The 26,014-nt window shown below is 38.2% G+C and overlaps 2 protein-coding genes across 2 annotated transcripts; one reads left to right on the top strand and one right to left on the bottom strand.

Moving 5' to 3' along the window:
• The first annotated feature begins 995 nt into the window (after positions 1–995).
• Positions 996–1,967, top strand: LOC119059778 (olfactory receptor 10T2-like). The gene has a single exon (XM_037159595.2). The coding sequence runs from the start codon at positions 996–998 to the stop codon at positions 1,965–1,967; it is 972 nt and encodes a 323-aa protein (XP_037015490.2).
• A 13,865-nt stretch (positions 1,968–15,832) lies between these two features.
• Positions 15,833–16,771, bottom strand: LOC119059775 (olfactory receptor 481). The gene has a single exon (XM_037159593.2). The coding sequence runs from the start codon at positions 16,769–16,771 to the stop codon at positions 15,833–15,835; it is 939 nt and encodes a 312-aa protein (XP_037015488.2).
• Between the last annotated feature and the right edge of the window lie 9,243 nt (positions 16,772–26,014).

Genomic DNA, 26,014 nt, shown 5'->3' with positions numbered 1-26,014 from the left:
ATCCTTCCTCAACTGCCAACTCCACGCGCATGTCTTCTGTTTTCCTTTCCTTCCCTGACAGCAGTGCCTGAAACCAGACCACATCTGTACAGAAAGGCTCACACTCAGCAGAGGGGACGTTTTAAGAACTCATGAAAATGGCCAGAGAACTTAAGCTCTAATAAGAGCTGTGCTGCAAAGCAGCCTTTCCACCAGTATATGAGTGAGAACACATACTGGAAATTTTCCTGAAAGTTCAGAAATTAATTTCACATAGTAAACACAAACGAGCCACCTAGGACAGGGGTGGTCTCTCTGTAACCATTTTGCCTTCAAGATCTGCATGAATGGGAGATAGTTATTGAACATTTCCAGCCTCCTCATATGGTCATCGATAGAAAACCAGTACAATTTCCAAAACAGTAAATTCATCTATTAGGTCTATTCAATGACATAATTGTTAGCCAAGCAGCCACTGCTTTCTGGGAATCACCTCTGAAGACAGTGTTACTTTCCAAGAATGTTTAGAAACCATTCAAGAAGAATTTCTTATTTCTTAAATTCTCATTGATTCAGTCAACCTCATCGGGCACTTCTGTATGCCAGTTCCATAATCAGATCACACACAAACATTGTACACCTGCTAACCTCATACTCTGGGAAGTGAGAAAATAAGCATTTTTCATATTGCCTTCTTTCATGCAGATTCTGACTGCAGAGGAGGGTGATAAAGAAGTGTTAAATAAGGGTTATTCCCAGGACAGAGTTAGCCATACTTTATGACGTTTATACAGATTCTCCTACTAGAATCTCTCTTTCCTCTGAATCCTGACCTTGAATTCATCCTAGTGCATTTAATTCCCAATGCTCAGGATCACTCATGGACAGCTGTCTTGCCATTGTCCAGGGACCCATGATTTAAGCCCAGATGACGTCAGTGCTTTTTATAATCTTACCACAGGCTTGACCTCAAGGATATCTGCCTGCATCTCTGGGAGAGTGACTGAGCCCACTACATGATGGGCAACCATACCACAGTGAGCACATTCCTGCTGTGGGGATTTTCCAGTTTCCCAGACCTGCAGAATCTCCTCTTTGTGATAATTTTCTTCTCCCATGTGACCATATTAGCTGCAAATGTGTCCATAATGGTGGCCATCAAGCTCAGCCACAACCTTCACACCCCAATGTACTTTCTCCTCTCTGGCCTGTCCTTTTCAGAAACCTGTACCACTATGGTGGTCATCCCCCGAATGCTAGTGGACTTGCTATCAGACAGCAAGACCATTTCCCTTCCTGAGTGTGCCACACAGATGTTCCTCTTCTTGAGCTTGGCGGGCAATAACTGCTTCATCATGGCTGCCATGTCCTATGACCGTTACACTGCCATTCACAACCCCCTGCACTACCCCATCCTCATGACCCACAAGATCTGCCTTCAGCTCATGATGGCCTCTTATGTCACTGGGATTGTGGTGTCTCTGTGCATTGTCCTCTTAGTATTCAACTTGTCTTTTTGTGACTCCAGCATCATCCAGCACTTTTTCTGTGACATCACACCTGTAGCCTCCCTTGCCTGTGATTACACTTTGTTTCAGAAAATGATCATTCTTGTACTTGCTTCCTTTGTGTTAGTGGGCACCTTCATTTTAATTATGATTTCCTATGTCTTCATTGTGCTCACAGTTGTGAAGATGCCCTCTGCAAGGGGGAGATATAAGGCCTTTTCTACTTGTTCCTCCCACCTCACTGTAGTGTGCATACACTATGGGTTTGCTGGCTTTGTCTATTTGAGACCCAAAGAGAGTGACTCATTTTCTGAAGATATGCTGATGGCTGTGACATATACAGTGCTGACTCCTCTGCTTAATCCCATAGTTTACAGTCTAAGAAACAAAGAAATGCAAATAGCTCTAGGGAAAGTACTAGACCATGTCAGTAGCTTTTTCCTTCAGATGGTAAGTAAAGGAGCCTTGAACACTTCTTAGAACATTTATAGAGCATGCCCTGACCAGTGTGGCTCAGCTGGTTGGGCATCATACTGCAAAGCAGAAAGTTGTCTGTCTTATTCCCAGTCAGGGTACATGCCTGGGTTACAGGCCCAGCAGGCAAGTTCCCATCTAGGGCACATGACAGGGGCAACCAATCAATGTTTCCTTCTTGCATTGATGTTTCTCTCCCCATCTTTCTCATTCCACTTCCCTCTCTCTAAAAATAAATAAAGTCTTTACAAAATTTATAGAGCATTAATAAATAAAAGTGAAGAAAGTGGAGTGCCTCTAATAAAAATGAGTACTTTTTGTACCAAGCAATTGAAGTATGTTCTAATTGTCTGATATGCCCTGGTGTCACTCCTTTCATACTACAAACTACATGTACTTTTTAAGTATTTTTCACTATTCGTGAGAGAAATGCAATTAAACTGCAACAGATATCACCTTATAACTGTCAGAATAGTTACCATCAATAAATCAATAAACACCAAGTGTTGGTGAGGATGTTGAGAAAGGGGAAAACTTGTGCACTCTTGGTGGGAACGCACATTGATTCAAATAGTGTTGAAAGCAATATCTGGAAAAATTTAAAATGGAACTGCCTATGATTGAGTGATTCCTCTTCTGGGAATTTATCCAAAGAGTCCTAGAACACTAATGCTAAAGAATATAAGCACCCCCATGTTCCCTGCAGTGTTATTTACAATCATCAAGATATGGAAGCAGCTCAAATATCCATCAGTAGACGAATGCATAAAACAACTATGAGGCATTCACACAATGGAATACTATCTGGCTATTAAAAAAAGGATGAAATGTTACCCCAACTGACAGCAAAATGGACCTGGAGGTTATTATATTAAGGGAAATAAAACGGTCAGAGAAAAACAAATATCATACGATTTCACTCATGTGGAATTGGATGAACAAACTGAACTAACAAGCAAAATAGAGACAGACTCATTCATAGAGAGTAGGCTGACATCTCTGGGGTGGTGTGGCACTGGGTGAGGGTGTGAAGCAGCTGAGCAAAAAAAAGCATAAAAAAGAAAAAACTCAAGAGCAAAAAAAAGAGAAAAAACTCATGGATGTGGACAATAGTGTGGTGACTGCTGGTAGGAGAGAGGGTGGGGCAAGATGGAAGATGGTACAGAGGGGATAAATGGTGATAAACAGAGACTTGACTTGGGGTAGTGAACATATAATACAGTGTACAGATGATGTGTTGTAGAACTGTACAACTGGAACCTGTATAATTTTCTTAACCAGTGTTACCCCAATGAATCAATAAAGAGGGAAAAAATAAAGTATTTTACAATGTTATTACACCTATATGTATATGTATGCATATACACATGCACTTACATGTGTGGAAAACATATCAAAAATGCTTTGCAACACTGTATTCTCAGTGTTGGCTTTTAAAGAGGAGAAAAATTATTCGAAAAAGAAAAACAGAAAAAATGAAAGAGAGTGAGACAGAGAGAAAAAAGGAAAGGAAAAACATCACTAATCTACTTGAAAAAGGAGAAAGTAGAAACACAAATTTAAATTGCAAAAACCACAGCTGAAGAAAACAGCATTAAAATCAAGAGAGAACCAACCATATGGGAAAATATATTTGCAAATGAGACCTCACACAAGGGTCTGATCTACAAAATATATAAAGAACTCATACTACTCCACTTCAGGAGGACAAAAAACCTAATTAAAAAAGTGGACAAAGGACCTAAACAGGCACTTCTCTAAGGAGGACATACATAGGGTCCAGAGACATATGAAAAGATGCTCAGCATCACTAGCCATCAGAGAGATGAAAATTAAAACCACAATGAAATACCACTTCATACAGGTCAGAATGGCCATCATAAACAAATCAACAAATGAATGTTGGAGAGGTTATGGAGAAAAGGGAACCCTAGTGCACTGTTGGTGGGAACACACACTGGTGCAGACACTGTAAAAAACACTATGAAATTTTCTCAGAAAGCTAAAAATGAAACAGCCTTTGACTTGGCAATTCCACTGCTGGGATTATATACCCTAAGAATCCTGAAACACCAATTCAAAAGAACCTATGCACCTCAATGTTCATAGCAGCACAATTTACAATAGCCAAGTTTTTAGGAGAAACCAAAGTGCCCATAAGTGAGTGAGTGGATGAAAAAACTGTGGTATATTTATGCAATGGAATTCTATGCAACAGAAAGAAAGAAGGAACTCCTACCTTTTGCAACAGCATGAATGGAACTGGAGAGCATTATGCTAAGTGAAATAAGCCAGGCAGTGAGGGACAAATACCATATGATCTCATCTGTATGTGGAACCTAATCAATAAAATAAACAAGCAATGAAAATATAACCAGAGATATTGAACAAATATAAAGAACAAATTGACAGCAACCAGAGAGGTGGGGTGATGCAGACTCTGGCCAGCAGGGTCTGTGTGTTGTGCAACAAACAAATTCACATGAACTACAGAATTCCTATGGAGAAAAAGGGATGGCATGGCTACAATCTGAGTGAGAGAGAGCCCTGACCCCTGCCTGGACAGGCTTTTATTGCTTTTCTGGACACATTACATTGAGGATGGTCCTCATTTACATGCACAGGTTCGCTTTAGGTGGTTATATTTTACAGAAAACAAAGGAGAGGAAGTTGCTAATTACTACAAAGAAAAAAGATATTTGCCAATGCAAAGGAAAAATGGTTGAACTGGTTACACTCCATCTTTGGGAAGTTTAGCACAGATTTTAGGAAGCTTCTTTAAAGACATGTAGTAAATATTTGCTGCCTCAATGCAGGGTATGGGAGTTTTAGCAAAAATCACGCCTCAAAGCAGCCTAGGTACAATGCAGGCCTGAGTCCCCACGGGAAAACCTATCTGTGGGCTTGGGTTCCATGTGCCAACTCACTCCCCACTGGTTTTCCAAATCAGGGGCTGGGCTACATTCGCCATGCCACAGGGATAGGTTCCCTATAGTGGGGAATAGTGATAAAGGAGGAAAATAAGGGAAGGGCCATCAAGGAACATGTATAAAGGACACATGGACAAAGCCAAGGTGGGTAGGTTTGAGGGTGGGAGATGGGGATTGGTGGAGCGGGAGAGCATGGTGTGGTGAAAATGGAGACATCTGTACTTGAACAACAAAAAAAGACAATACAGAAAAATTTCAAAAAATTTTAAGAAATAACATTTTTCAATTCTATTTATTAGAAACTAGATGGGAATGAATGAGTATCTGGAAAAATAAATTGATGAAAGTTACTGCAAAATAAATAGGCATTTTTTTTTCATGAGCTAAATAAATGTTTATTGATATGCCACTGAAATTTTGTTGTTGGTTGCCATGTAATATATTAACAGCATAGATAATTGATATACCTTCTTCCCAAATTCTTTGGAGACTCTTTCTATGTTCCTGCCTGCTCACCAACTGCAAGTAACTAGTTACTAGTCCAGCACATTTTTAAGTGCTTCTTTAATGCTAAGTGAATCAAAAGCCAATTTCTGAAGTAATTTTCTGTTAACCAGCCTGTTTCAGCCTTGCCTGGTGATTTTCTTGTAGGCAGTCTGTTTTTTTGTTTTTTTTTTTAATAATTTTATTTGGTTACTTTTCAAGTACATTTTTTTTCCCTCTTCCCCCCCCCCCGCCCGGTCTCCCCCCTCCCTCCCATCCCCCCCCCAAGTCCTCATCTCTGTGTCATTCATACTTGTTCCTCAAAATCCCTCCCCCTTTTTCCCCTTAAGTTCCCTTCCCTCTCCCCTCTGGTCGCTGCCCACTTGTTCTCTATTTCAGCGTCTTTGTTTTTATTCTATTTGCTTATTTGTTTTATTCTTTAGCTTCCTGTCAAAGGTGAGATCATATGGTATTTGTCCTTCAATGCCTGGCCTATTTCACTCAGCATAATGCTTTCCAGTTCCATCCATGTTGTTGCAAAAGGTAGTAGCTCCTTCTTTCTCTCTGCTGCATAAAATTCCATGGTGTATATGTACCACAATTTTTGGATCCATTCATTTACTGATGGGCACCTAGGTTGCTTCCAACTCTTGGCTATTGTAAATTGTGCTGCTATGAACATTGTGGTGCATAGGTTCTTTGAAATTGATGTTTTAGGATTCTTGGGGTATAATCCTAGCAGTGGAATTGCTGGGTCAAAAGGCAGGTCAATTTTTATTTTTCTGAGAAAATTCCATACTGTTTTCCATAATGGTTGTACCAGTCTACAATCCCACCAACAGTGAACTAAGGTCCCCTTTTCCCCACAACCTCTCCAACATTTGTTGTTTGTTGCTTTGTCTGTTATAGCCATCCTGACTGGTGTAAAGTGGTATCTCATTGTGGTTTTAATTTGCATCTCTCTGATAGCTAACGATATTGAGCATCTCTTCATGTGTCTCTGGATGTTCTGTATGTCCTCTTTAGAGAAGTGTCTGTTCAAGTCCTTTTCCCATTTTTTAATTGGGTTCGATGTCTTCCTAGAGTGGAGTCGTGTAAGTTCTTTGTATATTTTGGAGATTAAACCTTTGTCTGAGGTATCATTGGCAAATATGTTTTCCCATACAGTTGGTTGTCTTTTTAATTTAATACTGTTTTCTTTAGCCATGCAGAAGCTTTTTATTTTGATGAGATCCCATTTGTTTATTCTTTCCTTTATATTCCTTGCTCTAGGGGACATGTTAGTAAAAATGTTGCTGCGTGGAATATCTGAGATTTTCTTGCCAATGTTCTCCTCTAGGACTTTAATGGTGTCACGGCTTGTATTTAAGTCTTTTATCCACCTTGAATTTATTTTGGTGTATGGTGTAGGTTGGTGCTCAAGTTTCATTTTTTTTTGCATGTAGCTGTCCAGTTCTCCCAACACCATTTGCTGAAGAGGCTGTCTTTACTCCATTTTATGTTATTGTCCCCTTTGTCAAATATTACTTGCCCATAGAGACTTGGGTTTATTTCTGGGCTCTCTGTTCTGTTCCATTGGTCTATGTGCCTGTTTTTATGCCAGTACCAGGCTGTTTTGATTACAGTGGCTTTGTAATACAGTTTGATATCAGGTATTGTGATCCCTCCTACTTTGTTCTTCTTTCTCAAAAGAGCAGCTGCTATTCGGGCTCGTTTATGATTCCATATAAATTTTTGAAGTGTTTGTTCTATGTCTGTGAAATACGACATTGTTTTGTACTTTTTTTTTTCTTTTTTCTTTGTTTTTTTTTTTTTTTTCCTGCGTGCATTTTAACATATTGAATTCCAGGAATAATAGAGAAAAGGCTGCCAAAGAGCTATTCTTCTTATTGCCCAACAAAGGAGTAAGAGAGATTGTTTCATAATTAACTTCTTCAAGTCCTCAAAAAGCAACAATTGAAATGCTATTTAAGTTAGAACATAAAGACATATAGCTTCTAATTTATAAAAACCACACATGTGGAAGGTGACTTATATAACTGAATTTATTTTTTATTGTTCAATTACAGTTGTCCCTATTCCTCCCCTATTACTCTCCCCCCCCCTACCCACCCCACTTCCTACATTCAATACTCCCCTCCCACCACTGTCTTAGTCCATGGGCTCTCCATACATGTTCCTTCATGATTCTTTCATTGAGGCAACTGTAGTAAGTTCTCACATGGATTGTGGAAGATGTTAGATGCTGTAAGGAGTTCTAGGCATTTTGAGGTCACAATGTCTAATTGTACATTCATGTGCTGTGAAGTTACCAATGCTGTGGCAGGATTGAGGGACTAAGATGGTTAAAGGATCAAGAGGACAGTGGCAAAGTCTTTAATAAATGAGAAGAAACTTGGTGGTCAGTAAAGGATCTGAGTACAACAACACTTTGTTCCATAGATGGATAATACCGGTGTCAGTGAGTAAATTGTTTCATCATGAAGACTACAAAAAATGATTTAGAATGTGATGAGGAGCTAGGACAATGTTTAATGGTGTCTCAGAATAGGGGATGAGGCAACATCTCTTCAACAAGTTAAGAAGCAGATGAGCCCCTCTCGGGCAATCGGGTTTAGTTAAGATGAAGAGACACAGAATGCACTCTGTAAAAAGTGCATGAGTGGAAGAGAGAAGATTCCAAAATGAAATTAAAATATATTAGAAGAAACCCCAGCAAAGAAAGAAGATTCCAAAGAGAGAAACACAACACTGTGCTGGAGTAAACATCTGTGAGGCGCTGCCAAAGAGCTTGCAGCTGGGATTCTTATCATACTTTCGATTGATTACAGGTGGTCAGAGCCTATTTCATCTCCAGGTCCCATTCTTTGTTCAACATTGAATTATAATCTGACTAGAAAACATGGAAATCAGCCCTGTATTTTTTATTAAAAAACATGGCAATTAGCCCTGTATTCATACCACTTGAATGGGAACCAGCCTTTATACTACCTTCTCCATTCCATTTTAAAAATGCACCTGGCTTAGAGTGAAATTCTCTACCTCCCCATATAATTATCATAAGCTTTTTCATTTTATTAATTAAATCTCGATTGTGCTCAAATGAGATGTATCCCTGCATGCATAGTTAGTTTAACATATGCAAATCAATCTATGCAGTACACCACACTAACAGAATGAAAGATAAAAACCACACGATCATGTCACTAGATGTGGTAATGTATATGCAATGGAATATTATTCAACCATAAAAAGGTAGAAATCTTATGATTTGCAACAACATAGATGTTCCTGGAGGCTTTATACTAAGTGAAATAAACCAGACAGAGTAAGAAAGATACTGCATGATCTCGCTTCTTAGACACGTGGAAACTAAGAAAGTCAAATCCATAGAAACAGAGAGTAGAACAGTAGTTGCCAGGGTTGGAGAGGAATGGGAAATGGGAAGATGGTCAAAGAGTACAAAATTGCTGCTTTGTAGGATGATTAAGTTATAGAGATCTAATGAACAGAATACTGGCTATAGTTAATAATGTTCTATTTTATACTGGAAACTTGCTAAGAAAATAAATTTCGGGTGCTCTCACCATGCCCCACCCAAAAGAAAAGGTGACTATGAGAAGAGATAAATGTTAATTAGCTTGACTCTATCAATCATTTCACTATGTACATCAAAACATCATGTTGTATGCCTTAAATATATAGAATTTTTGTTAAATAAAACATTTTGGAAAGATAAAAAAACATGGCAATTAGCCCTGTATTCATACCACTTGAATGGGAACCATTTTTGAAGAAATATTCCTTTGATTATTTTTAACTTCTTGAAAGAAAAGCACATGACATATTCAAGTTTGTTTTGTCCATTAATAACCTGGTGCTAGGAATAAAGGAGACAATAAATAAATATTCATTGAATTAGAGTTACTTTTTAACCAAAATACACTTTTTAAGTGCTTGTTCTGTACCAGATGCTGTACTTTGAGCTAAGGGTCATTAGTTCAACCTCCCACATTACCACTTTCAACTCATCCACCAAAATTCTGCAGCCTCATTTCCAATCCTGTGACTTCCTTACTTCTGTTTTCCTTTACATCTCCATTTAAATATCATTTACCCAGCAAAACTTCCTTATGTCTCTAAAGTCAATGCATTTGCCAAATGATATCATAAGAAATAGAGACTGAGCAAAAAGCTACAACATGGGGCTTTTGGCAGTGTGGTAGGTGCCTACCCAGGAGTTTGAGGTCTTGGATGCCCAGGCAGCTAAGATTTGTGAGGCCAAGATCCTGGAAAAGAAAAAAAACTGTAGAAAAATGAAAAAGTGGAAGCAAAATGTCATTGTTTGTAGAGTACATGACAGTGTAAATAGAAAACACTATATAGACTCCACACAAAAAACAACTTGACCTAGTTAGTGAATTTGGCAAAAAAAGCGGGATAAAAAGTCAATATTCAGAAATCAAAGGCATCTTTGTACACCAACAATGAAATACCAGAAACAGAAATTAGGAAAAAAATCCCATTTACTATAGCAACAAGAAAAATAAACCCAGGAATAAGCCTAACCAAGGAGGTAAAAGATCTATACTTTGAAAACTATACAACATTTAAGAAAGAAATTAAGGAAGGCACAAATAAATGATAACATATACTTTGTTTGTGGATTGGAAGAGTTAACATAATTAAAATGTCCATACTACCTAAAGCAATTTACGGATTCAATGCAATCCCTATTAAAATACCAATGGCATATTTAACAGAAATAAAACTGTGGGGGGCAACTTTGCCCACAAGTCCCCTGTCCACCATGGATGAAAATAAAACTGCCAAGACATGATCTGCTTGGGGAGGAGAGGTGGCCAATTTCTCACAGGGGAAGGACCAAGAACCTCTTCTTCAACAGCTTTGATTAGGATCAGAACACACAGGAATACAGGTAAAGCTCATCAATCAATGTCAGGTGGCAAGGATCAAACAGTAGATAACATTTCAAAGAAATCTGAGGGCTCAGTCTGAGTCAGTGTCTGTCAGGAAGAGAGTTGCAGAAACTTTGGGAGACATACTCATTTCCTGCTCGGAACCTTATCATAAATATGAAAGCACTCTTAGCAAAGCAGGCTTCATAGGACTTTAGGAACTCTTATGCCCGATCACCCAGAACCCACTCTAGCCCACAAAGAGCTGAACCTCCTTCCCTGTCATAGGTTTTTAGGCTTAAGTGGATTATAGCCAGAAAGCACTTCTCCAAGATGGAAATGAGGACTCAGGCTATGTCAGAATAGCCGGGGGGCAAAGATCCATCACTCCCTCTTTGCTGCAGCCCCCTGAGTCCTTCCTTGAGGGCCTCCCAAGTGATTGTATCTGGCTTAGGTTGCCCCCACTCTGAGTGGTCATACCCGTCACAGACTAACTGACCAAGCGTTGGGGACAGGGGATGAAGCAGAAGCAGTGCTACTGCCAGAGACAAGCTTTGTCTCCTTAGTGGCTCACAGCATGAAGGTCGCTCACTCAGCCTTAGCCATGGGGGGGTGGGGCAGTTACAACTCCTGAAACCAGGCAGAGCAGTTCCCAACATAGAACAAATGTTTGAAATATTTATATGGAACCATAAATGACCCTGAGTAGCCTCATGAATTCTGAGAAGAACAAAGCAGGAGAGATCATATCTGATATCAAACTATATTACAAGGCCGCTGTAATCAAAATGGTCTGGTACTAGCATAAGAACAGACACATAGATCAGTGGAATGAAATAGAAAGCCCAGCAAAAAACCCATGTCTCTAAGATCAATTAATATTCAACAAAGGTTGCAGGATTATAAAATGAGTAAAAATAGCCTCTTCAATAGCCTCTCACCAGTTGGCTGGTGAGAATGGCCATCATAAGATGTGAGGGCAACTTTGCCTGCAAGTCTCCCTGTCCACCACGGATGAAAGCAACACTACCAAGACATGATCTGCTTGGGGAGGAGAAGGGCCAGGAGCCCCTTCCTTCAGGGGCTTTTATTGGGTTGTAATACACAGAAATACAGGGTAGCAAGGATCAAACAGTAGATAACATTTCCAAGAAATCTGAGGGCTAGTCTGAGTCAGAGTCTGTCAGGAAAAGGGGTTGCAGAAACATTGGCAGACATACTTATTTACTACTCAGACCCTTAACATATGAATGAAAGCACTCTTAGCAAAGCAGGTTTCACAGGACCTTTAGGAATTCTTTCTTATGCCTGATTTACCCCGGATACCACACAAGCAAGGCAAGGAGGTGCACCCCTCCCCATCACAGGTTTTCAGGCTTAAGTGGGTTAGAGCCAGGAAGCACTTCTCCCAGAGGACAGGGGGACTCAGGCTATGTTAGAATAGCCAGGGGGTAGGGTCCATTGCTCCCTCTTTGTCTCAGCCCCCCCAAGTCATTCCATGATGGCCTCCCAAGTAATCGTGTCTGGCTTAGGTTGCCCCTCACTGTGAGAAGTCTTACCCGTCACCGACATTGACCATGTTTTGAGGGCAGGGGGAAGAAGCTGAGGCAGCGTTTACTGCAAGAGACAAGCTTTGTCTCCTGTGGCTCGCATTCCGGAGGCTGCTCACTCATCCTCAGCCATGGAGGATAGTTACAATTCCTGAAACTAGGCAGAGCGGTTCCCAACAATAAACAAATCAACAAACATGTGTTGGAGAGGACGTGGAGAAAAAGGGAACCCTAGTGTACTGTTGGTAGGAATGTGGACTGTGGAAAACACTGTGCAGCCACTGTGGAAAACAGTATGAAATTTCCTCAGAGAACTAAAAATGGAACTGTCTTTTGATCCAGCAATTCCACCACTGGGATTATATCCTAAGAAACCTAAAACACTGATTCAAAAGAACCTATGCACCCCAATGTTCATAGCAGCACAATTTACAATAGCCAAGTGCTGGAAGCATCTTAAGTGCCTATCAGTAAATGAATGAATCAAAAAACTGTGGCACATTTACACAGTGGAATACTATGCAGCAGAAAGAAGGAACTCCTACCCTTTGTGACAGCATGGATGGAACTGGAGAGCATTATGCTAAGTATAATAAGCCAGGTGGTGAAAGACAAATACCATATGATCTCACCTTTAAGTGGAACCTAATCAATAAAACAAACAAGCAATCAAACTATACCCAGAGACATTGAAATTAAGAACAAACTGGCAGTAACCAGAAAGGAGGTGGGTGGTGATACTGGGGGGAAAAGAGGGTAGGGTTTTCAGGAACAACTATAAAGGATACATGGACAAAACCAAGGGTGGTTGGGATCAGGGGAGGGAGGTGGGGATGGCTGGGGTGGGAGGAGTGGTGGGGGGAAATGGAGATAACTTCATTTGAACGATAAAAAAAGTTAAAAATAAAATACATTCAAAATACTTTAGTCCATTTTTTAGTTGAGTTACTAGTCTTTTGCTATTGAGTTGTATGGATTCCTTGTATGTTTTGGAACTTTACCCCTTATTAGATATATGATTTGCTAATATTATCTCCCATTTTGCAGTTGCTTTTTCATTCTGTTAGTTGTGTCCATTGCTGTGCAGAGACTTTTGTTTAATGTATTCTCATTTGTGTATTTGGGGTTTTGTTGCCTGTGCTTTTGGTGTCATATAAAAGAAATTATTGCTTAGATCATTGTTAAAGCTTTCCCCCTATGTTTTCTACTTAGCATTTACCTATTACCGTTCTGGGTCTTACATTTCAGTCTTTAATCCATTTTGAGTTGATTTTTTTTGAAAAGTATAAAATAAGGGTTCAATTTCATTCTTTTGCATGTGAATATTTAGTTTTCCCAGCATCATTTATTGAAGAGACTTTCCTTCAATATTGTATTCCTGGCACACCTATTGAAAATTAGTTCACTGTATATGCAAAGGTTTATTATGGGGTCACTATTCTTTTTTTTATGTCAAGAGGAAATTTAATAAGTGTTTTCAAAATACATACTGATCAACTTTAGCTAATCAAAGTTCAGTAAATGTACAATCAATAATAAAAGATAGCCAATATTTCATTCCTGCAAAACAAACCTATGCACATACTCTAGAGACTAAAAAACACACTTCTAAATAATTCGTGAATCAAGGGAGAAATTTTTTATTGTTGTTTAAGTACAGTAATCTCCATTTTCCCCCCACCACTCCTCCCACCCCAGCCATCCCCACCTCCCTCCCCTGATCCCACCCACCCTTGGTTTTATCCATGTATCCTTTATAGTTGTTCCTGAAAACCCTACCCTCTTTTCCCCCCAGTATCACCACCCACTTCCTCTCTGGTTACTGCCAGTTTGTTCTTAATTTCAATGTCTCTGGGTATAGTTTGATTGCTTGTTTGTTTTATTGATTAGGTTCCACTTAAAGGTGAGATCATATGGTATTTGTCTTTCACCACCTGGCTTATTTCACTTAGCATAATGCTCCCCAGTTCCATCCATGTTGTCACAAAAGTTAAGAGCTCCTTTTCTTTCTGCTGCATAGTATTCCATTGTGTAAATGTGCCACAGTTTTTTGATCCATTCAGTTACTGATGGTCACTTAAGATGCTTCCAGTACTTGGTGATTGTAAATTGTGCTATTCTGTTCATTGGTCTGTATGTCTGCCTTTGTCCTACTACTATACTGTTTTAATTATGGTGCTTTTGTAATATATTTGGAATCGGGAAGTGTAATGCCCTACAGCTTTGCCCTTCTTTCTCAAGATTATTTTGGCCATGGAGTTATTTGTGGTTCCACATAAATTTAAAAATTTTTCTATTTCTATAAAACTTCTGAAGAGATTTTGGTAGGAATTCATTGACTCTGCTTAGGGTAGTATGGATATTATAACAATAGTAAGTCTTCCAACCCCAAAACAAAGGATGTTTTTACCTTCGTTTGAGTCTTAATCTCTTTATTCAATATTTTGAAATTTTCACAAGTCTTCCACCGCCTTAGTTAAGTTTATTCTTAGATATTTTATTCTTTTTGTTATTATTATAAATAGGATTGTTTCCTCATTTGTTTTTTGAGACAGTTTGTTGTTAGTGTATAACTGCAAGTGATTTTTGTATGTTGATGTTGTACCCTGCAACTTTAGTGAATTTGTGTATTCAAACAGTTTTTTGATAGAGTCTTTAGAGTTTTCTCTATAGAGAAATGTAAAAGCATGCTATCAGGGACAATTTTACCTCCTTCTTTCAGATTTGGATACCTTTTATATATTTTTCTTGTGTGATTGCACTGGCTAAGACCAGTACTATGGTGAATAGAAGTGGCAAGACTGAGAATTGCTGTTTTGTTTCTAATCTTAGAGGAAAAGCATGTGCTAAGATTAGGATGGTCACCAAGTGGATACATAGGATAATCATTAAGAAGACTCCTGTGGTGTATTTGTATGGCATTGTTCTAAGGATGATGCTGGACTCATAAAATGAGTCTAGAACTGTTACCTTTTCTTCTATTGTTTTTGGAAGAGTTTAAGAATTAGTATTAATTCTTCTTTAAATGTTTGGTAGAATTCACTCATGAAGCCAAATTTTCTTGGGCTTTTCTGTGTTGGGAGGTATTTGATTATTGATTCAATTGGTTTATGTGATTGGTCTATTCAGGCTTCCTTTTTCTGTCTTTTCTCATCTTCACTGAGATATTATTGGCACATAAAATGTGTAAGTTTAAGGCATACAATGTGGTAATTTGAGATATATGCATCAAATTTAATAGATATATATATTTAGTAAAATGGTAAATGGTGAAAGATTTATACAATCTGAAGAGAAACCAGAGTATGTGTGTATGTGTGTGCATATATAATATGTGTGTATGTGTATAAACAGAGAGAGTAAAATGATTACAATATAGTTAACACCTCCATCCCCTCAGATAATTATCATTTTTCATGTGTGATAATAACATTTACAATAGACTTTTTAAATAACTTTCAGAGCTAAGCCTTGAGAGTTCCTTCACTGTGACCTGGATTGAGACTCCCAGTGGCAACACTGTGGGATCACTATCCAAAGATTATGATAACCCTGTATAAGAGGGGCCAAGTCCCTTGGAGAAAGTGACCTGGACTGTCGATACACCATCAGTTGCATTTCTGATTAGGACATGATGCTTTCTAAGAGGCTAACATACAAAGCATTCTAAAAATATTTAACAAAAAAATTAACACCCTCTAACCATAGACTTCCTACATAATGAACAAAGGAGAGAAAAAGTGAAACTATATTATCTATGTATCTTAACCCTAAATTACACACATGTAAGATCAGCAGATTTTCATAAAAATAATATATTTGGTGACTAGAAAATTATAAATAAAAGTTACCATTAATTAACACACTAGTAATTTATTTTTGAGGTAGTTCTTCACATAAAAAGATAAGGCTAGTGGACAATATAAACATCCATCACATGTTCCCAAACACTATCATTTTGCAGTTTCTGGAATCACACTGAATTTCTTTCAACAAGACCAATGTGTTCTCGCCATCCATTTTCTCAGGGCCTCCTTCACATCTCTGTTCCTCAGACTGTAGATGAGAGGGTTCAACATGGGGATCACCACCGTGTAGAACACAGACACCACTTTAATATGGTCAGGTGAGCAGCCCGACTTTGGCATAACATAAACAAAAGTGACAGTCCCATAAAACAAAGTGACTGTAGTAAGGTGGGAAGTGCACGTGGAGAAGGCCTTGTGCCTTCCTCCAGTAGAGCGCATCTTCAGGATGGAGTGGAAGATGTATAGGTATGAAATGATGATGATGAACAGTGTAAGTACAGCAATTGACCCAGCTGTGATGGTAGGAAATATTTCAGCTACGTAAATATGGGTACAAGAAAGCTTCACTAGGGGTAGAAGGTCACAGAAGAAATGGTTGATTGTATTAGGTCCACAGAAAGTCAGACTCAATGAGCAGCCTGTAAATGTTGAAGCATTCGCACATCCACCCAGATAGGAAGCAACTAATAGGATGATACAGACCCTGGGAGACATGTGTGTAGAGTAGAGCAGTGGGGAGCAGATGGCCACATAGCGATCATAGGCCATGGCAGCCAGCAGGAAGCACTCAGTTGTCCCAAGTGTAACTGCAGAACAGAGCTGGGCTATGCAGCCAGTGACAGGGATAGTAGTTCTCTCTTTTAGAAAGCTCACAATCATAATAGGTGTGACTGATGTGGAATATACAATGTCCACAAAGGCCAAATGACTCAGGAAAAGGTACATCGGGGTGTGAAGCTGAGGGCTTCTTTGGATTAACGTGATTATGCTGATATTGCCCAAGATGGTAGCAACATATATTCCTAGAAAAACCACAAAGAGGATGGAACAAAGTATAGGGTCATTTGTTAACCCTGAAATAATGAATTCTGTCACCATTGTGTGGTTTTCAGTCTCCATCTTATATGGAACAATGCCTATTGAAATAAAAACTGGTGGATATTACAATGAATTAAATAATCTTGTAATCACTGTATTTACCATTCAAGATGTTAAAAATCAAAACATAGATCTCACTTTTCTCTAATGCTTAGATTTTACAAATGTTTCCAAACACATTTATATTCCATATAATTTGAGAATGTTAATGTCCATTAACATAAGGCCAAAGATCCTCACAAGAGACTGATGAGGTGGGTCAGAACAAAGCACTCACGTTTGCATCTCTGACCAAGTTATGATGAACAAACATATACAGCAATGACGGGTTGAGAACCTGATGAGAACCAGAGAGGTCAAAGTGATTGATCATATGATAGTGTTTAGCAATATCCAACTTGCTTCTATTTCTTGATCACATTTAAGACCACACTTCCCAGTTCCCTCATAGTCAGATGAGGCTGTGAACTATGTATGCCAGTGAACTATGTGTCTCTTCTGGATCAAATTAAATTACCAGTAGACAACTCTTCTCTTCTAGTGCCATATTCAACATTATAAAATAGTATTACCTCCACTGGTCTGGAATTTCAGGGAATGTGGAGAATACACTGGAATACACTAGAGGTGAGAAATGAATTTATGTTGTATTGGACCATGCTGAGTTTCCAGGGTTAATTTGGTACAAGAGCATAACATATCTTAACCTGATTAATATAGTTACAGATGGGCTGTAAATGAAGATGCATGTAGAGTTTAATCCTGAGAGCAACAGGAGAAATAAATCCACTATGGGTCATTAACTATACTTTAGGCACTATACAGACCTAACACAAGGATCCAGTGTATTATCATGTATGAATAACAAATTATTAGAATATGTTGACAAAATGCCTGTATGCTTACATTAAGCCAAGCACGTGAGAACAAAAAGTAATACATAACAAATGAAAGTTCACCTAACAAAAACTTGAGTGGGTTTATTAAAAAGAACACAAAAACTAAAACTAAAGCAGATTTCCATTTTAAGCAATACTGTGAACATAAAATAGCCTAAAATGTTTTCAACAAACTATTTAGATAAACTGATACCTTAAATTTTTTTAATGTTCAAAATGCAGCAATGAGCTTCCATGAAATAAAGGAAACCTCCACCAAACAAAAAATGACATGAGAGCTGATGATCAGCAAAGTAAGCTGAAACAGAACTGAAACGGTCTAGAGACAGTTCCAATCTCCACAACTGAGGACCTGTGCTTTAACAGCTGTGCGGGCATGGCTACAGATAAGGGTTTAGACCCATGTGAGCTGCGTAGCTAATTTTAAATTGGTCAGGAGACCAATAACAGCAAAAGAAATTGAAGCAGTAATCAAAAAACTCCCGTCACACAAAAGCCCTGGACCAGATGGGGTCACTGGAGAATTCTACAAAGCATTTAAGGAAGAGCTAACCCCCATTCTTCACAGACTATTCCAAAAAATCCAAAAGGATGGAAAACTCCCAAACTCCTTTTATGAAGCCAGCATCATCTTAATTCCAAAACCAGATAGAGATACAACAAAGAAAGAAAACTTCAGGCCAATATCGCTGATGAACATAGATGCTAAAATTCTCAACAAAATATTGGCAAATCGCATCCAACAATATATCCAAAAGATTATACACCATGACCAAGTGGGATTCATCCCAGGGTTGCAAGGATGGTTCAACATTCGCAAATCAGTAAATGTAATTCATCACATAAACAAAAGCAAAGACAAAAACCACATGATATCAATAGATGCGGAAAAAGCTTTGAATAAGGTACAGCACCCATTTATGATAAAAAACACTCAGGAAAGTGGGAATAGAGGGAGCATTCCTCAATATAATAAAGGCCATTTATGAGAGACCTACAGCCAATATCATACTCAATGGCAAAAACTAAAAGCTTTTCCACTAAGATCAGGAACAAGACAAGGATGTCCACTTTCACTACTTCTATTCAATATAGTATTAGAAGTTTTGGCCACAGTGATTAGGCGAGAAAAGGAAATAAAAGGCATCCAAATAGGAAAGGAGGAAACAAAACTGTCACTGTTTGCAGATGACATGATAGTGTACATGGAAAATCCTATAGACTCTACCCAAAAACTGCTCAAACTAATGAATGAATTTGGCAAATCAGCAGGATACAAAGTCAATATCCAGAAATCAAAGGCATTTTTATATACTAACAATGAATCAGCAGAAGCAGAAATCAAGGAAAAAATCCCATTCGATATAGCAAAAAGAAAAATAAAATATCTGGGAATAAACCTAACCAAGGAGGTAAAAGACCTGTATGCAGAAAACTACACAGCACTGAAGAAAGAAATCAGGGAAGACACAAACAAATGGAAACATATACCTTGTTCATGGACGGGAAGAATTAACACCATCAAAATGTCCATACTACCCAAAGCAATATACAGATTCAATGCAATACCTATTAAAGTACCAATGGCATATTTCACAGACATAGAACAAACACTTCAAAAATTTATATGGAATCATAAACGAGCCCGAATAGCAGCTGCTCTTTTGAGAAAGAAGAACAAAGTAGGAGGGATCACAATACCTGATATCAAACTGTATTACAAAGCCACTGTAATCAAAACAGCCTGGTACTGGCATAAAAACAGGCACATACACCAATGGAACAGAACAGAGAGCCCAGAAATAAACCCAAGTCTCTATGGGCAAGTAATATTTGACAAAGGGGACAATAACATAAAATGGAGTAAAGATAGCCTCTTCAACAAATGGTGTTGGGAGAACTGGACAGCTACATGCAAAAAAAATGAAACTTGAGCACCAACCTACACCATACACCAAAATAAATTCAAGGTGGATAAAAGACTTAAATACAAGCCGTGACACCATTAAAGTCCTAGAGGAGAACATTGGCAAGAAAATCTCAGATATTCCACACAGCAACATTTTTACTAACATGTCCCCTAGAGCAAGGAATATAAAGGAAAGAATAAACAAATGGGATCTCATCAAAATAAAAAGCTTCTGCATGGCTAAAGAAAACAGTATTAAATTAAAAAGACAACCAACTGTATGGGAAAACATATTTGCCAATGATACCTCAGACAAAGGTTTAATCTCCAAAATATACAAAGAACTTACACGACTCCACTCTAGGAAGACATCTAACCCAATTAAAAAATGGGAAAAGGACTTGGACACTTCTCCAAGGAGGACATACAGAACATCCAGAGACACATGAAGAGATGCTCAATATCTTTAGCTATCAGAGAGATGCAAATTAAAACCACAATGAGATACCACTTTACACCAGTCAGGATGGCTATCATAAACAAAGCAACAAACAACAAATGTTGGAGAGGTTGTGGGGAAAAGGGGACCTTAGTTCACTGTTGGTGGGATGGCAGACTGGTACAACCATTATGGAAAACAGTATGGAATTTTCTCAGAAAAATAAAAATCGACCTGCCTTTTGACCCAGAAATTCCACTGCTAGGATTATATCCCAAGAATCCTAAAACATCAATTTCAAAGAACCTATGCACCACAATGTTCATAGCAGCACAATTTACAATAGCCAAGAGTTGGAAGAAACCTAGGTGCCCATCAGTAAATGAATGGATCAAAAAATGACATATACACAATGGAATTCTATGCAGCAGAGAGAAAGAAGGAGCTACTACCCTTTGCAACAACATGGATGGAACTGGAAAGCATTATGCTGAGTGAAATAGGCCAGGCATTGAAGGACAAATACCATATGATCTCACCTTTGACAGGAAGCTAAACAATAAAACAAACAAGCAAACAGAATAAAAACAAAGACACTGAAATAGAGAACAAGTGGGCAGTGACCAGAGGGGAGAGGGAAGGGAATTTAAGGGGAAAAATGGGGAGGGATTTTGAGGAACAAGTATGAAAGAAACAGGGATGAGGACTGGGGGTGGGGGGGGAATGGGAGGGAGGTGGGGAGATGGGGCGGGGTGGGCTGGGATGGGAGAAATAGACAAAAAAATGTACTTGAAAAATAAATAAAAAATTAAGAAAAAAAAGAAAAAAATAAATTGGTCAGGAGAAATCTCTCTGTGCGGGGAGCATTTAAAATAAAGCATAAGTGACACAACCAACCATACTGAGGTAGAAGGGAAGAGCACCAGCCAGTGCACGAGCCCTGAGAAATGACAGCTTTGTACATTTGAAGAAAAGCAAGCCAATGAGGATGAAAAGAGCAAAACAAGATTAACACAAGAACTAGGCAGAAGCCATGATGGGAGTTTAAACATTATCCTAAGTGCAAACAGGAAGACAATGCAAAGTTGTAAACAATGTCACATTTTAATTCACATAACAAAGTAATTCTGGCTCCTTACTCCAAGGGGACTAAATTGTAGAGAAGTAAGGGAGTTAACAGAAAAACCTGTTAGAATGCTGTAATAGTCCAGGTGCAATACGGTGCTGCCGATGTGGCAGTAACAAAGGTTACTGAAGCACTTGGTGTGTCAGAGGTGAATGTGCAGCTGAGTCAGGAGAAATGTGGTGACAATGCCAGCATAAGGTTTTTAAAAAGAGAAGCTCAACCTAACTACCCATAGTTTTGAGGTCAACCCATCAACTTAGTAAGAGGCAAGCCAGGTCACTGAATAAGCAAGTACCAAACAATCAAAAAAATTAGTATGTACTATCAAATCAAAAATATTATCAAATATCAAATAATACATTGGAACTACCACTATCAAATATCATAAGCCTATTACTTGAGAGAGAAAAAATGTCAGTTTTTTAAAGCAATGAAGTTAACATGTGCTGACTCCTGAACTGCTAAATGGACTGTTTGCTACTTTTTAAAGGATGCCAATATCAAAAAATTTTTTTTACAATATACACAGGTAAATAACTATCAGAACCCTACCATTCACCACTATTATGATGAAAAACCTGTACTCTATGCAATGATCATCAAAACCACTGTATTTAATCACCTTTTTTTTAAAGATTTTTAAAATTTATTTATCTTTAGAAGGGGAGGGAAGGAGAGAAATATCAATGTATGGTTGCTTCTGGTGCATCCCCTGCTGGGAACTGGCCTGCAGGGAACTGGTCTGCAACCCAGGCATGTGCCCTGATGGGGAATCGAACCGCAATCTTTTGGTTTGCAGGCCTGTGCTCAATCCACTGAGCTACACCAGCCAGGGCTGCTTAATCACCTTTTATATGAATTAATTTGACACATTAATGTAAGAATGTGAAATTTCTCTTTTCATTAATTAGTCCTAGGATTGTGTCAGAGGTTTAAAAGACACAAACATGTGGAATAAATCTTGAAGTTTTAGAAGAAAATAGCTATGTGAAAGATTCAAGTTCATAACATGAGTACTGGCATGATGTGGAAAGCACATCACACAGTACTATAATCAAAGTAAAATAAAATTTCAGAGCCAAAAGCTCCGGGGGATAAATTCCAGATCTGCCAATGAACAGCTAGGTGATCTGGAAAAGTTATACAACCTACCTGAGACTCAATTTCCTTATTTTAAAAAAATGATAAAACATTTACCTCTCATAACCACTGTTAAATGAGATGATGTTATGTCAAAACACCTAAAGTGGGTGGCAATAAATGAATGAAATACACTTTCTCATTCATCTATAGCCAATGGTGTTGAGAATACCATTCATAATGGCTGGTCAATAAGCAACCACTAGCTTCTGCTACAAATGCACAAGACATTTAAAAATCAATAACAAGTGTTACCTGCTGGTCAAATTTTATAAGGGGGAGAGACTCCAGGAATCACCTCTGTATAACAGGGCTTATTTATGCAGGAATTAGGACCGTTTGGAATACAAGACCTTAAGTACCTCACACCAGATACGCACAGGTTTGCTAGCATTCCACTGAAAATCCAATGGGAGGAAACCCAATGAGACAGGGATAATTGTGTTCACATACACCTACACCACCACGCTGCCTGAGATGCTCATTAAGGTCTCAGGGGCTTCATTTATTCCCTTCATTATTTGCGTACGAGTATCTCAGTGCACAGATCTAATTCATTTTGAAACTTGATTTGGAGCAACAGAATTAATGTAGGCTAAGCTTTGATCACCTGTGATATTCCTGAGAAGCAGCTCTGACCTAGAACCACTGTCCTGTGGTTCTATTTAGTGGCACCTTAGAGAGCTGCAGGAAAAGCCATGATGCCTTTGTGTGAAAGTGACCCACAACTTAATTCATCAGCCTTGGCATTTCCCACTTGTCATACAGATTCCATCCCACCCCAATGGTGGACCCTTTAAATACAGAAATGCAGTTATTGCAATCATTCCTTTCTCTGCCCTATATTTATCTTTCTCCCAGTCTCCCTTTCCACATAAGCCAAGAATTTCTTCCTTGTTCCTCATTTCCATGTGGTTTTCCATAAACAATGTTACTGTCTGTATTGTTCTGCAGTTGCCTTTTTTGTTTAAAATATTTTTTAGATAATTCACGTAAGTATGTATTAATTTCCTTCATTTTTTGTAATGATTCATAGTACTTCAAATTACTTATTTAACTATATCTCTGCTAATGCTTCACTGTGCTCATACACCAGTTAGTTTCCTTGGATGTAGTCTACACAGTGAAATTACTTGTTCAAAAGGTTTGCATAATTTAAATTCTAATACATACTGACAAATTACACTTAAAGAAAATGAGCATAATTTTAAAATTTGTGCTTTAAGTAAGTAATCTATTAGATCAAATTTACTTTTTTATTTTTTATTTTACCTACCAATTTCTGAAAGCCTTGCATTATGGTTGTTGATTTTTCAATTTCTCATGAATAGAGGACTCAAGGACACAAACAATGTGAGGGATTGACTGTGGGCATGGGGGGAGACAGGGAAGGGGAGAGCAATAGGGATAAGGGCAGGACAACTGTAACTAACAATAAATAAATAAATAAATAATTTTCTCATATCATCAAACTTTTATTTACATAATTTAAACACTGCAATTAGGTATACAAATGTTTAAGAACTGCTATAACTTTCATGTGAATTACATCTGTTATTTTTATAAAGCCTTCAAAAATATGTGTTAATTTGTTTCCCATCAATAGTATCTTAGAGTACACATTCCTTCACTCCTTAATTGTTGATATTACCAAATTTGTCCATATGCTATGAACATGATTTCATATGACAGATTTGATTCAAGTTTTCTATTTACCATGTTTTCTTTGTTGTTGTTTTCCTAACATTATTTGTTTTACTTAGGTTGAATCAATTTTCTTTACACTATGTTTAATCTAATAACAGAATGTATGCATCTTATTTCTATTCCTCTAATAGTTAAAACTCTTCAAATTTTAACACTGCATTCACATTTTCTACCAATTCTGGAATTAATTAGTTTCTATATCCTACCATCAAATTAGACAAAGATCTGAGCATGCGTTATCTCCCTCCCTTCCTCACCACTTCCCATCTTGTTTCTTAAGTCATTAGGATATTTGGCTCAAATTATTATTTCTTATCCACAATTATTTAGACTTTTATTTGTTCCTTTGCTTACTCTTGCCCTTAGGTTCTCTCGTTCTTCATCCAAAAAGATACGACTTGTGATTAGTAAAATTGCTGAGTCCCTCCATGCCATAACAATGTCTTTATATTCCCTCCTGCTTGAATCATATATCATTTAAGTATAAAATTCTACATACATAATAACTTTCCATCTCACAACTTAGAGTTGCTTACTTATCTTCCTGCCTTCCATGTTGCTGATAAAAAATCTGATGTCAATGTTTTGCTCTTCTGTAGCTCATTGTTATTATTTTTAGACACTTTGAAGATATGCTCTATATTTTATCACACGATTTTCACAATAGGGCTTTCTTGTCCTTCTTTATAATTTGTATTTAAGGGGACCTTTCTACCTGAGGACTCTTGTCTCTGTTCAGAACTGAATTTTTTCTTTAATTCTTCCACTTGTGTTGCTTTTCCAATCCCACTCCCCCACTCTTTCTCTCCTGCCACTCCCACTAGTTGGTTGCTGGAACTTCGCGTGATCTATCTTCTCCATCTCTTAATCTTTCTTTCATTCTTTCCATGTCTTTGACATTTTGGGCTGCACCTTGAACATATTTCCTTCTCACTAGAGTATCTTTCTTGTGTCTGTTTTGATGTTTAACCCATCTGCTGAGGGCTTGTTTTTTATTCCAACAATACCTTTTTATTTGCTACTATCTCAAGATCGTTCCTACTATGCAATAGTTTCTGATGTTCCTCTGAGTATATTGATTATATTATTCTAAAGTCTTTATTCTAATTAATTTACCAACTCATTTCCTTGAGAGTTGGATCTTCTGATGATTACAGTTAGTGCCTCCCTTTCCTAGTATTGCTTTTTTTTCCCCCCTTAATGATTAGCTCTTTCTTATTGTTTGCTCAGCTTTGTACTTCTGATTATCTACTAGCCTTTCTATGAATGACATAAACATTTACCACAGCCAACTCAGTGGCTCTCAGATAGAGACAGGATGTACTGTCAGGAAGCAAGTCCCAGGGGCTGGACAGCTGGACCTGTCTGCTTCTCATTCTTCCTGGATGTTACCAGCCGCCTGGAACGCTGCCTTGCCCCTTGGGCCCAAATATTCCCTCATATGTTCCTACCAAAGGAAAACACCGAAAATGATTCTTGTTTGATGTGGCATGTTCTCAAGCTGCCAGCTTCATACAAACCCTAGATGGGAGTCGCCGATTGTCTTTATAGACACCTGTTTACCTCCTGTTGTCACAGGAGGGGACAGGAAACTGAAGGCAAGTGAAAGAGAGAGACTGTGAGTTTAACTGTAAAATAATTAAGGAAAATCAGAGAACACCATGAGGGCAATGAAAAACAATGAAGGTGTTGTTTTAAAATATCTGGTCTTAAAAGGGAAACGATGACTTGGAAATGACAGGAGAAACAGAGGGGAACTGAAAAGAAAGGAGTAATTCTCCTTCCCTTACCTTATGAGTCTTAGAATGCAAATGGCAGGATTCCTGTGAAGAGGAAAACTTTAGTTGTGTCCAGGAATTCCAGGAATGCTGGGAAAGGAAGAGTGGGAAGGGAGTTCCCAGCAGTAGTAGACACAAAAGATGGTCAGCAGAGAAATAAACTTAAGCAAAAGGAAACACATTGGGAAGGAAAAAAAGGAAGGAAATGGTATATGGATTTGCCTGATGCAGGACTCTGCAAAGGCAGAAAAAGGAAAAAAAATCAC

The sequence above is a fragment of the Artibeus jamaicensis genome, unplaced genomic scaffold (assembly GCF_021234435.1).
Source record: "Artibeus jamaicensis isolate MK-2021 breed Jamaican fruit bat unplaced genomic scaffold, CSHL_Jam_final contig_759, whole genome shotgun sequence".
Lineage (NCBI taxonomy): Eukaryota > Metazoa > Chordata > Mammalia > Chiroptera > Phyllostomidae > Artibeus > Artibeus jamaicensis.
This window is presented reverse-complemented; position numbering and strand designations above follow the sequence as displayed.

Bases quoted from the DNA above. Each gene is read 5' to 3' on its own strand.
- LOC119059778 (XM_037159595.2), top strand. From the start codon at position 996: ATGATGGGCAACCATACCACAGTGAGCACATTCCTGCTGTGGGGATTT.
- LOC119059775 (XM_037159593.2), bottom strand. From the start codon at position 16,771: ATGGAGACTGAAAACCACACAATGGTGACAGAATTCATTATTTCAGGG.